Source organism: Stegastes partitus, unplaced genomic scaffold (assembly GCF_000690725.1).
Source record: "Stegastes partitus isolate 25-593 unplaced genomic scaffold, Stegastes_partitus-1.0.2 Scaffold275, whole genome shotgun sequence".
NCBI lineage: Eukaryota > Metazoa > Chordata > Actinopteri > Pomacentridae > Stegastes > Stegastes partitus.
Window position 1 is genome coordinate 286,842 of NW_007578006.1, and position 13,862 is coordinate 300,703.

General features: G+C 41.7%; 2 protein-coding genes across 2 annotated transcripts; one reads left to right on the forward strand and one right to left on the reverse strand.

Moving 5' to 3' along the window:
- The first annotated feature begins 6,134 nt into the window (after window positions 1-6,134).
- Window positions 6,135-8,934, forward strand: wdr53 (WD repeat domain 53). Its single transcript, XM_008282534.1, has 3 exons — window positions 6,135-6,191; window positions 6,873-7,368; window positions 7,457-8,934. Exons 2-3 carry the CDS (start codon window positions 6,880-6,882, stop codon window positions 8,129-8,131), a joined length of 1,164 nt encoding a protein of 387 aa, XP_008280756.1. The 5' UTR covers window positions 6,135-6,191; window positions 6,873-6,879; the 3' UTR covers window positions 8,132-8,934.
- Window positions 8,935-8,976: 42 nt separating this feature from the next.
- srprb (SRP receptor subunit beta) lies at window positions 8,977-13,254 on the reverse strand. Its single transcript, XM_008282535.1, has 7 exons — window positions 13,035-13,254; window positions 12,624-12,718; window positions 12,414-12,491; window positions 12,236-12,318; window positions 11,509-11,645; window positions 11,316-11,370; window positions 8,977-9,877 (listed from the first exon to the last, which is right to left on the reverse strand). Exons 1-7 carry the CDS (start codon window positions 13,207-13,209, stop codon window positions 9,667-9,669), a joined length of 834 nt encoding a protein of 277 aa, XP_008280757.1. The 5' UTR covers window positions 13,210-13,254; the 3' UTR covers window positions 8,977-9,666.
- Between the last annotated feature and the right edge of the window lie 608 nt (window positions 13,255-13,862).

Below are 13,862 nucleotides of genomic sequence, written 5' to 3' on the forward strand. Positions count from 1 at the left end.
AAGTTGTGTAAACTCACTACATTTTTGTCTAGCACAGTCATGTAACACATTACTGTTCCTAAATTCAGTAATCACATTACAGTTACTAATCAATTCCAGGTACTACTCTCATGTTGAGTCAGTATAACCTACTGCCAGTACCACCTCCATTCTCTTGGACATGCCATTGAGCCTGTTTCTCACTTTTGCTGCAAAGTACTCTTTGGACAGGTTTTTTTTCCCCCCAAATTTCTGTGTCGGCTTTGTGGCAATACTTTATGATAGATGATAACAGAAACAGAGGGATTTGTGCTGGTATGTGGGTATATGTAAGGTTTAATGTTATACTGCTACCCGGCATTAGATGACAACGAATCTCAGACAACAGAAACTCTCTCATTTCTTGTTGTTTGACTTCGTTTACGGCAGAGGGGGCGGTTTTCATGAAGATTTGTGCTTTGGCAAGTTTGAAGCCTGCACAATGTTTACATTTGAAGTGACAGAATTCTGCAGGTTGCTGGAACATAAACAAGTGGGATAAGTAGAATTAAATGTTCTTTTTATTATTGCTTTCTTTTCAAGTTACATTTAGGAGCCTACTGACAGCAGAGTGAGTGAAACTGTGAAAGTCAGCGCCTGAAGGATGTGGGACAACTCCTTTGACCCTCTGAACCCCAGAATGTCTGGGTGTTTTTTGTTGCTTCTGTCACATTTTGACTCTGTGGAAGAAGCACATCCAGGCCAAGAAGCAAAGATAACTCAAAAATGTCTTCTTTTGCAGTACAACAAAGTTAAAATTCCTTAAATCATTAATTGACAAAGAAATTAAAATGGGATTTGTTCATTTATTTTACAAATTTAAAAAAATTAAAACTTTAATCAACATGTCCAACATTTTTCCAAGTGCCTGCAGGTGTTAACTGTCCTGGTCTGATGAAGCCAGCAGTACCATGTCGTCTGCAAAAAGCAGAGACGCAATCCTAAGGTCCCCAAACCCTCCTCACCCCGGCTGCTGTGTGTCAAACCCAGCGCTCAGGGAGGGCAGCCATCTGCCTTGACCAGTTGGGGTGAGGGAAAAGGGATCTGATTCAGATTTTTCCCTTTCCCCCTTTTTTAAGCTACCAGGAATTTTTTCTTCTTGTTCTTTTTTCCATTTTTCTCCTGGCTAAGCTCTTCTAGCGCTTTGTCTTTCAATTATTTGCGCCTGGACTGTTTTGGACTTCTTTTCTTGTCTTCGTCCTCTTCATCATCTTCTCTTGCTCTTTTTAATACACCAGGACTGCTTTCGTTTTCTTCCTGGCTGACCCCTTCCAGATCTTTATCTTTTGGATGGGACGATTCCTCTTCAGCAACTTCTTTCCCTAATCGGAAATGTTTGCTGGTCCCATCATCGACGTCCTCGTCGTCTTCCCTCCGTCTTTTTCTGGATGAATTTGGAAGAACATCCTGACTGACTTGAGGAGAAACTGGAACATCATCAGCGACATCCTCCTCATCATCTGAAGGGCTGAGAGACTCTGATTCAGAATCAGTATCATCAAACTCATCCCACCAGTGGAATCGTCTTTGATCATCATCATCATCATCGTCATCTTCCTCCTCTCTCTGCTGATGTCTTGATGCTTCTGGCTGAGGAACCACAGCTTCTTCTTCCAGGATTACCTCCTGGATTACCTCCTCGACACCAACAATCCTGTTGTTTCTAACATTGTCAGCGTCAACGTCAACGTGGCCAAGGGCGAAAAAGTCATAAAAAGCCATCAAATTGGCCAACACTGGTTCCTCCACACCGTGACGAGTTTCCCGTCGAATCCTCTCAATAAATGAAGGGGCAGACTCGGGAAAGTGTGCCTCAAACATATATTCCAGTGCATCCAGGCTGAATGGAATCACTGTGTGACTAATTAGATCGTTGGGAACCATACCAAGTCTATCTCCTCTGTCATCCATCTTTCTGAGCAGTCCTCTGGTGTCTGTCAGATCCTTGCTGGTTTAACAGTAATGTTAGCTGGTCCAGTGAGGTCTAAAGCTAGAAGTTTAGAATGTGCTATATTATAGACTTTGATGATGTCATAGTGACATCATGCCACATCAAAGAGCTCCAAGCAGTTGGGATTCCGTGGCATTTGCTTTAGTTTTTCTTCAATTTAATTCAATTGAAAAAAACTTTATTCGTTATGAATCTGCTGGTTTTAAATGATTTGTTTTCTTTGTTTTTGCTTTGTTCATGAAAAGCTGTTTTATTCTGCTTCAGTTATGTTTAATCATTCATTTAATCAATAAATTGTGCTTTCATTGTTTGTGCTTTGCAGGGACTGTCCATCGTGATTGCACAGTCTCCTGCTGTCCTTTCTGGTTTTTGTTTGTAGGTTTTGTTTGTGTTAGTCCGCTTGGCCTTGCAGGGCCTGTAAAGAGCTGGGATGCATCATGCAAGAGCAGACTAACTCTTCTTATTTCTGTTAATTGTTTTCTTTGTTTTATTCACTTCCTTATTGAGATCCAAGGTAGCTTTGAGACCCGACTTCAGTGTGATGATTGTAGGCAGTGGCAGTGAATTTCTCCTTTGGTTCTTCGGGCTCATGTGCAACCGGTCTCAATGGTATAAGATTAGACCTCGTTCGGATAAATGGGATTGTGATTTTTAGGATTTTTTTGTACTGTGAAAAATAAATATTGATATTAATCACTTACTTTCCCTGTTTTCCATTTTGTTTAATGCTTGACCCCTGGCGTCAGGTATAACAGACAAATTCGGTTACATGAAATATTCAAAATTGCTCTTCTTTACACAAAAAACACTCCTTTCACCCCTATCAAGGGGGCTGCTAAGTGCCAAAAACATTTTACTCGCTGATTTGGCTCCATGTCAAGTTTTTCCTTCACCGTCCTCACTGAGGGAGGGGAGAGAGACACCAACGACCTTCTCCACTGCTCTCATGATGCGCTCCTGCAACAGGAAGCGGTGCAGGAGCCGTACCACACAGTGATGCAGGTGGAGAGGATGCTCTCAATGGCGCCTCTGTAGAAGGTGGACATGATGGGGGCCAGGGCTCTGGCTCTTCTCAGCTTGCGCAGGAAGTACAGACACTGTTGAGCTTTCTTGGCCAGCGATGCAGTGTTGTTGGTCCAGGAGAGATCCTCTGAGATGTGCACATCCAGGAACTTAGTGCTGCTCACCCTCTCCACAGCCGCACTGTTGATGTTTAGGGGAGCATGCTGGGTGTGCTCTCTCCTGAAGTCTACAACAATCTCCTTTGTCTTCTCCACGTTCAGAAGAAGACTGCACCATCTTGCCAGGCTGCTCACTTCACTCCTGCAGTTTGTCTCGTCTTAAACAAACATGCAGGAACATAGAGGACTCCACGGGTCTTCGCAACCAAGAATCTCACTGAATAAACAAAATGAAATGCTATGTTGAAGCTTAGTTTGATTTGTCATTTGCTGTGAAAAGTTGCACTTCAATGTTTTTCCCGACACTGAGTTGAAGCTCTTTTTGTGTACTCCTCTTTATTTCATGCTTAACTGTTGTCTTCTCACAAATATTTACAACAGGTGCAAAGCAGCTCATAACTGCACCATTTTCAAGTCTCATTTCAGGGTTAAAATAGTTGAAACTGTGAGACACCATGCTCTGGGCAAAGTAAGGTCATCCCACTTCCTCTCTATGCTCAGCCCATGTTTCACATTCATCACTTAAATATTCAAAAAGTGCAAAATTTCAACCTAGCCCTTGGTACTTCACGGTCCTTTAACTCAGACAAATATACATAGTATGAAAGTACAATTTTCAGTGCTTCTTTAAACATACTAAAAGTCAGCTGATTCTGAGGGGGTCCAGAGTTTGTTGATTTTAATGCAACGATCCTGGTCAATTCTACAAGTAATAAGATAAGATAAAATAAGCTTTGTCGATCCTTCACCAGGGAAATGTACATGTTGCAATAACTAGATAGAAATAAGGCATGAAAGAAGCAAGGCAAGAAATATAACAGTACAATCTAAATTAAAATAGTTGCCCGATCACGTTTTTGTAACTTTCAGTATTGTTTCTATCCCATCATCCTTCAATTTTCACTTTGTTGTGTGGGCTGTTTACAGATCACACTTTAGGCTCATCATATGGGGTCATTTCATGCCAATTCACCCAGATTTCTAAACTTTTCCCAGTTCATATTTATTCTTTTGAAAAAAAAAAAAATCATTAAAAAAACTTCTATCTAAACCATAGAATCTTATAAAAATCCCACAGTTGTACTCCACATACCTCTTGAGCCTCACTAGTTGCTTATTTTTCCCAGGATCTGCCTGAATCTTTTTTTTATTTTTATTGTTTTTTAAATTGAATGTTCCTGAAACCCCAAGAAAAAGTTGTAATCATGCCAATAGCTTATGCAGATTTATTTTATTCATTTATATTTTTTTTTGTACAGAAATTAAAATAACAAAAATCTATAATTTATCACATCAGAATGAGTTAGTGTCTGGTCAAAACAAGTTATAGCATTTGAAAGGTCTCATTCTTGTTTACATTTTGATATTGGGTTCATCTTTTCAATATAATTGCATTTTAACTTTTTTGACTATATTTCATCTAATATAGCTATATTTAATGCTGCAATATTATGTCTTAACTTATGTGGGATCTAAATGCTGGAAATGTAAAGTAATGTAAATTAAAAAGTGCAAAAAAAAATGAAGCAAAACAAGAAATACAGCAGTACAATAAGGCTAAAAATAAAGATATAGAAGAATCTAACCCGTAACTAGACCGATGTGTTACCTGCGGAGGAAAGAAGAGAGTAGTTAGACTGCAGACTGTGCTCCTGATTACATCAAACAGCCACTCACAGAACCAACAGAGGAACTAGAACCACCTACAAGATGACCTCGGGGGTCATCACAACACCTATGTTCTTTCATTTCACACCTGACTACTGAAGAGCCCAGTCAGTGAAAATATGCTCATGTGGATTCTTAGTCATCCCGTCGTGGTCATCCAAAGGGCTTTCGTACAAAGCAACTCGACTCCTCCCTTTGGTTCTTGAAGATGTTTCACGTCTCATCCAGGAGTCTTCCTCAGTCCTAAAAGAGAGTTGGAGAGTCTCAAGAATTTATTGTGACACCAAATTCATGACTCATGGCCCATTACTAACCCAAGACTCATGTGTCTCGGTTGTGAAACGTCCAGGTGAGGTATGACTCGAGATATTAACGGTGATGAAACTGTCTGAGGTGGGAACACTAGACTGTATTACAAGTGCGTGATAAGTGATGTTGTAGACTGTCATCTCTGTTTATAGATGACTGTTCCAGCTCAACATAGATGACTGTCTAAACTCCTCTCTCTAACCATCTGTTGTCTCTATAACTTCCCTGGTACTTATAATGCAGTCTTGACGAGCAGTGTCATGTAGAAGGCAGACAATCTGAAACAGAAGTCAAGGAAGCCATTTACGTATGATAAACTGGAACAACAATCCCTAAACAGAGGAAGGAGAGTCTATGAACCACTTATCAGCTGCTTATAATTCAGTTTTGATACGTGGTGCTGTAGAAAAGAGACATATTTTGAGAGTGAAGTAAAAAAAAAGCCCTCTATGTATGAAAAAACCTGAACATCCATCTCTGAACAGAGGGGGGTCTCTGACACCACTTGTCAGTTATATATAACATAGTCTTGAGAGTGCTCCCCAGACACTTTGAATCATCCCTCACCTGGCAGTTTTGCAACCATTTACACCTCAAGGCCTGTAAGCCTTGGGTCATTAGTCATGTTTTTGGAGGTGACTGCATTTGAAACTCCCTGACAGGTAGTTAGAAACGGAGAAGCTTCTTGGACGAGAGGTTAAACGTCCTCACGAACGAAAACGCTCTTAGGACAGTCAGTGTAAGCTTTGCAAACACAAAATTTAAGAAGAATTTTCCCGAAATTTGCCTCGCAGGCAACACTTTAGTCCAAGTTTGTAGAAAAGACAGCAAACTTTATCAGTGAAATACTTTGGTTTATACATTATACACATTAGTATGCATAATTGCATTTTTAGTAATGATTAGACAAAATATCCCAAATTTCTCATAAACAAAAAGAGAGCCACAAGGTACCGCCTGACAGGCTACACACAGGGCGACAATCTTAACTTCTCTATGACGTCATCAATAAGCGACTGAGCCGCACATGGCAACCTGCTCAACTTTGGACTGCACTTGCTAAGGTAGTGTAATTCTCTGAATTTGACGTTATTAGTACCGTGGCAACACTGTAATAAATTATTTTAAAGCAGTAAATTAACACCAGCACTTTTGTTAACGCTGTTAACCCTTCAGCGAAAGGAGAAGCTGCACATTAGCCTTTCGGCTAACAAGTTAGCAAACCTAAAGCTGTTTGGTTTGGCATTTGCTTTCTGTGTTTGCAGCAACCTAAATTGGCTACTAATGAATCGTACATTTCAAGGGTTATAATGTTCAGCTTAAGGCTTTTGTTAATGATTGATCAATGTTGTAAAATCTCACCGCAGGCCAGACATTATCTGATAGATAAACGCAAGCTGTGTAAGTGACAATATGTACAGACAATGTCAGGGTCCTATTCATCCCAATCATCTCTATATACTCAACTGACACCCCAGTTTTACCTGAGATTGAACAAATATTGTTTGACACTTTTTTTGTAAAAATTTACAATCAGAACTAGATGTGTGTTTTTTCTTGATTAACTTGGTTGACAGAGTTTTCAGCTTTGGATCAGTTTTTGTTGAAGTTTTGTCAGAAAGGTGGTGATTCTGCTTTATTGTCATTTAACAGATTGCAGTTAAAGGTGCAATTGAATTTTTGCCCATTATACCAAGACATTTTTCGACTAATAAACCTCCTGCTTGTTAACTTGCGTTTCACAGGGTCAGGATGGCCAGGCAGTGGTCTGAGGGCCACTCCACTTCTATCCTGTGTGTCGAGGCGTCTCCAGGCCCTGAAGGTCTCCTCGCTTCAGGCTCTGAGGGTGGGGAAGTCACAGTGTGGAGTCAAGAGGGAACCATCATCGGCCGTCTGACTCTCTCCGGTGAGGACGACAGCACAAGTGTTGTGTTCTCACCTGCAGCTCCGAGCCAGCTGTATGTGTCGCATGGAGACACCGTGAGTGTCCTCGACCCCAGGAATCTGAAGGGCCCAGTGGAGGAGTTTCATGGTGCAGGGGAGGAGGAGATCAATGCTTTAGCGCTGAATGAGACTGGATCGGCTCTGGCAGTGGCTGATGACTCCGGGGCTGTGCGGGTGCTGGAGCTTCCTGGGGGGAAAGCGTGCAGGACTCTGCGCAGACACACCAACATCTGCTCCTCTGTGGCTTTCCGGCCTCACCGGCCCAACAACCTGGTGTCTGTAGGACTGGACATGCAGGTGAGGGAAACAAGAACTAACAGTTTAAGTACTTTGTTTTTCACTTGACATCATTTCTTTTCTAACTGTCATCTTCCTGACGCTTCAGGTGATGCTGTGGGGATTGCAGAAGACCCGGCCTCTGTGGACCCTCAACCTCCAGGACGTGGCAGAGGAGGAAGATGACCACCAGCAGCGCCCCGGTCAGCTTTTCAACCCGCCACTGGCCCACTGTGTGTCTGTGGCAAGCTGTGGAAACATTTTGGGTTGTGCAGCAGAGGACGGGCGAGTGCATCTAATGCGGATCGGCAGCGGCTCTAAACTGGAACAGCAGGGAGCATTCAAAGCCCACAGTCAAGGAGCCTCCCAAGCCCACTTTGTCAGTTTCCTTTCGCACCCGTACTGGCTCGTCAGTGGGGGAAATGACAGCAACGTCGCCCTGTGGGACCTCAGTAAGCACCCGGTGATGGCTCCAGAAGGGAAAAGTCGAGTGACGGTGCCACAACGCAGAAAGGGCAAAAACAAGGCAAAGAGAAAAGAGCAACAGCAGGATAAAGGAAAGACCCCACCAAAGGCTGAGGCAGAGAAAGAGGAAGCTGAGGGTGAGGATAAAGCAGCAGGAGGTGCAGAGGAGGTGACGGAGGAGAAGTCTGGACCCAAACTGAGCATCAGCCACGGGGACAAGGTGAACTGGCTTTGCCCTGCTGTGCTGAAAGGAGAACCAAGTGTGATTGTGGCTGATCAGAGCTCCAGTCTGACTGTTTATTCTCTGTCCCAGATGTAGATTTCAGCACTTTACTTGTCATTCGTTAGTTTTGCTCAGAGCAGTACAAGATTTTCACTTGCCTAACTCAAAATTTTTTTTTGAGAATAACACTCCCCTTTTTGTTGTTGTTGGACTAGCAGCATCATTGTATGGACTGTTTTTTTGCTGAATGATGCTTAACTTGTTGTACACTTTCCTTTCTAAAAGCCTAAACTGTGGACATAAAAAACCATCACTGGTTTTCAAAATCTCTACAGCAGCAGAGAAACATTACAAAAATGAGCTTTACATGACAGTTCATGCCGTATTTAACAAACTAAATATATAATTGTTTTTGGGTTTTAACTCATTTTGGTTTTTCGTGTGTGGGGTCCTATAAAATTATCACCCTTTGAAATGCATATTTTGTTTGTCTGACACTGAATTCATCATATTTTTCGTAAACAAGTTGCATTTTTTGGCCCCTACAGCAGCCACATCTGACAAAAGAAAATGTTTATTTCATTTTTAACTGAGTCTGCAGTTCTTTTTATAGAGAAAACAAAACACATCTCAACCCAAACCAGGTGCCAGGCAGAAATCAAAGCACAGAAACTGAAAGCTGTTCCCAAAGACATTTGAAAACAATAGTACTACACAACCACACATCAGAATTGCTTTGCGGTCCGCCGCATGACCTCGTCCCCTGGGGAGGAGTGGTGGTGCCATTTTTAAAATGAATGTGAATCAGCATCTTGTGAACCGACACCCAGCTAACTCATGTCATCGTAACATGGAGCAACTGAGATTATAATGATTAAATGCTGTTTGCTGCTCATGAATCAGTGCATGTTGAATCTGTTATTCATTTACACTCGTCCGTGTTCAGCATTTGCATCAAAAGCTTTAGTTTCAGTTACTTAAACAAGCCAGACAACATAAACACAAAGTGTCCCTCTCGTACGACTGCAGCAAATTCATACATTCATTGCAAATGCACTGTATTCACACTTTCACACAAGTGAACAATCATTCTTCTGCAAAAAAGCAAAACGTGTGTCTATAACAATACCAGAAAAAAGGCACAAGGCAGGCAGTCCAAGTTAACGAATAAATGCAGTTCACACCTGTCTAGTTTCACAGCTCGGACAAGAGGACATCTTAAAATAAATCTGGTGAAATCTTACATAATTCCTAAGCTGTATAATTTCCAAACAAAACTCTTTAAAGTGGATGTTCACACTATATTGGATAAGCAGGATCATTTCACAGCACTGCAGAACGACCTGACAAACTGCTACATCAGTTCTCATTTCTTTAATGTCCACAATTACAATAATAGTCTATCTCATATGTTTGATTGAACGTCTTCCACCATGAAAATCCTTTCGTGTGTTGCACAGATATTTCATGCTTAAATGGCGTTAAGAGGTGAACGTTACACAGACACCCCACCGAGAGGCGTTTGTCTTTCTCCCTTTGATTGCTGAGGTGCCGGTGGACGTTGAGGTGGTCTGATCTGACGTTTGTGCCTTTAAGGCAAAATGCGCACTGAGGCTATTAAGCTGCTGACTTCACAGTTTAGCCAGGCTCTTCTCCAGGCCCTCAATGTCTGCATCCCCCTCGTCACCCTTGCTGCCGCGGGCGCTGCACTCAAGGAACTCCACCTTCATGGGCAGCTGGCTGAACTCGAAGTCCTTGCCTTTTTTGCCCAGATACAGACTGCCGCCAACAGAGCCGTCCTGAGAGCTCAGCGCTGCCGAGCGAGTCACTCTCAAGGTGTTCCTGTGAGAAAACAAAAGATGGTGTGAAAGCATCTTTATTTGCTTACTGTCAAATCTACAGTTATTTTTGAGTGAGATTTAACACAGATTAGTTTACTTGATACATGGAGTAAAACTCAGTTGTACAGTTTCTAGTTTACCTCAGCATGTGAATGCAGTTATGTCATTTTTTATGGCTCCAAAAGGAGCTTTGTCAAGTCAGAAATTGACTATTGATTTTAGAATTGCTATCACAACTCAACAAGGGTGTAATATACACTATCAACTGTCAGTTTGGAAAATGAAAGATTCAGACATGGCCTAACTTGGCCTGAGCAATAAAGTATTACTCGACTTTATTTATCTTATACAAGTATAAATGTCTTCATTTGCATGTTTTTTTATTGCTGTGCTAACATAAAATGATATTGTGTACCTTGATAGTATAGAAAACCTTTATTATCATGACACAATGTACAACGAGATTCGAGGCGATGACTACATTGGTAATTGCACCCATACTGATCAGAAAACAAAGAAAGAAGCACAAAAAGGGAGAGCCATGCGCTGCTGCGAACATGCACGCCACGATGATAGATTGGCTAACTGATAAATAATTATTCGGCTCAAGTGGTTCAATTTCACATTAAACTTTTTTCTCCTGGTCTTTATTAAAATGAGTCACGAACAATGATCAATAATTATCGATATCGACTGAAATAAGACATTTTAACCTGATAAACTTTCCACAGACTGTGGAGCCCTGGGTTTGACCCACTCCAGAGACTAAAATCCCTTTCATCCCTGCATCTAAAATGTGACTTATCTTCAAATAACTGAGGTGAATGAGAGAAGATGTGACTCGGTGAAAGGTGTAAACGCACGCAGAGCACAGCGGGATGAGAATATGACTCAATCAGCCGTACCACACTTAGAGACAATCAGGCTTGCATTATGATCAGCATGACCCACATTCTTAAGAAAAAAAAATCCACCTAACGAGTGGAAAGGTCACATATCACTCCTCTTCCTGGGAAGTCAGCCAACAAAGGCTACAAGCGGTAGCAGTACTATTAACTAGAAAAAGAAGAAGTAGAGTCCATAGAGCAGCACGGCTTCCTTTGACCTGATACGCTCCCTATTTATTGACAAATCAACAAGCTCTGCCAGACTGACCTGAATATTGAGGTCAGATCAAATTGCAGGTTCACTCAAGATACCGAGAGTGCATTTTAGTACAAGGCCTAAATGCAAAAGACTCGTGGGTTGGTTGTAATTGTCCAGATAACATATCGAGATTATAAATCACTCGTTCAGACCAGATAAAAAGGAGGTACAAAAGTTAAGATATCTCCTCTGCTTCAGTTTTGACATTTCCAGTTTTTATTTCTAAAGAAGTATGAAAAATCATTACTAAACACAGGTATAACAGACAACTAGTAACAGCAACAGTTACTTACATTTCCTTTTCCAGCTGCTGCTGAATCAGTTTGGCCGACTTTGCCATAGTGATGTCTGTGAAATATAGAGACCAGTGAATGACTGTGCTGTATTACAAGTAAGCAATGAAGCCTGAAAATGAAGAACAAATATAAAGCTAATACTGTAGAAATTCTTTTTTTTTTTTTTACAGCCAAAAAGTGATTGTCGAACCTTGCTTGTTGCATGCCACCACGAGAGCTGGAGCATTTCTGGAGATCACAGTGTCGGTCAACAACACGTACAGAAACTCTGCCACATCTCTCACTTCTTTCTGGAAGATGGCGCTGTCCACGACAAACACAATCGCTCTGCAGACATGAATGATAGAGGGCAAGGGTGAGTAAGATGTGGTGAGGAGGAACAGCAAAATGCATACACATTAGGGCTGCACAGTGTATTGATGCACATCACAATGTACGCAACAGTCACACTGCAGCAAGTGTGATGTGAAGTAAGGCCAATCAGTCAGGAAACACTGCTCTCATTTTCCGTGGCTAATCCACAAGAGAAGTCTGTCCTAATTTACTCCAGTGTTCCTGGATGCACTGAGCTTGTTGACATAGAGTTTGTTGACTGCAAACAGAAACACAACATCAGCTGCATGGAAATGTTTGGGGCTATAGAAAGGTTGATGTTGACCAACTCCGTTAGCAGTTTCTCGCAATAGATGCCGCTATTTTGTTTGAACATTTAAATCAACACCACAAATGCAAAGCCAGATCCAAATGTCATCCAAAATACATACGAGAAAAGTTTTATTTTCAATGCAGATGCCCTCCGCTACACCATCACCCCAATTATTATTGAATGATTAACTCTTTCTAGACAGGAATATTCAAATGTCATAGTTTTCCAGAACTGCACAGATCTAACAGATGAACATAAACCTGCATCTTACCTGGCTGCCGACTTGAACTTCTCCAGGTACTGAGGTCGGAGACTGTCATGTCCTGGCAGGTCTATCAGAGTCCAGGTGCTGCCCTGAATACAGGAGGGAGTAAAGGTAACTGTAAATCACATTTTACATGAAAGGTTCGTTCATACAGTTTAGTTTTGTCCTTTTGGTGTGTACTCACCTTCTCATTTTTGGCTTTGTATGGAGCACTGCTGTCAGTGATGGAGGTCTGTGTGCGCTTAAACTTTCCTGACAAGAGCTGCCAAAACACGAAAACAACATTCTCTTTAAAAAAAAAAAAACACCAAGAACGAGCTTCTCATCAGCTGAGCTTCAGAGCAGTGACAGACAACGTGGCGGTGGGAACCACGGTTAAGTTTCATTCACTCACACGGCTGAAAAGCAGGGTTTTCCCAGAGTCACACAGCCCGACCAGCAGCACAGCAGTCCGGACAGTTTTACTGGTGAGAAAGTACTTCAGAAACACTAAAAAGAGAAAGCAGGAAGGCCTTTTTCAGCTGACAGACTTATCAAAACCAGAAATGCGCAGAGTTTGAAAGAGTCTGTGCTGTGGAACTGACAGCTTGTTAGCTTAGCAGTTAGCTTTCTGGCTTGCTAGTTCAATTACGGTTTTAAAGTATATGATCTTTTATTTAAATCAACTTTGTAGTTTAAACGTCAGTACTGAACACACAGCAGACAGGACCGCTATCAAACAGCCTGACACTGTGGGTAACGGTGCAGAGCTACACGCTTGGCCTAGCCCGCTGAGCTAACATGCTAACTTGAGCTAAGTTCTCACCGCAGGTGATGATGACCACCGCCAAAGCGACGATCACTCCGATCAGAAACACCGGGTCTTGGTCTTCCAGCTGTTGACGGACAGATTCAATGTAGGGCTCAAACGGGTTTTCAGTCATTTCCACGTCTGCCTCTGCTTTTTCTCCCATGTTTGCTCCGGTGATGTCTGCCTCCATCAGTCCGTTTAAGGCTAATCTGCGATGGGACACGTCTCCTTCCTCCTAAAGCCAGCAGGGAACCACAGCGGCCTGCAGGGGGCGCTGGCCGCCAGGACATCCGCCCTTACTCCCAGTGTGGTCCCCAAACTGGTGCAGTGCTGGAACAGTTTCATGTCACCTTTACTTCATCAAAAGCTTAAATTAAGGCTCATTATCCAAAGACAACTATTTTAAAACTGAAAGTGTGGTTGATACAAAAAAAAAAAAGCTCAACATCATGAGATGATCAGTAAAAACGCTGCCTCACGAAATCAAAATTATGAGATAGTTAAAACAGCAGGGCATAAAGTCAATAGTTTATCAGTAATGTGTCAGTTTTATGCATGTTTTTCACTTTTTTTCCCAATTCAGTCAACTGAGATGGTGAAGTTGGCACTTAAAGTCAGGGGCACAAGTGAACAGGACAACACATGCACAAACACAAACATACAAAAACAGAAAATGTTTCAGAACCCGATATACAGAACCAAATACCACAGAGCAGTCTTTAAAATACTAAAACAACGTGCAAAATGGAGTTTTTACTCTTTTTTTTTAACCTACTAAATCAAAATTATGAGATAACAGATCTAAAATCTGCTGTACAAAATCTAAATTATGAGGAAAAAATG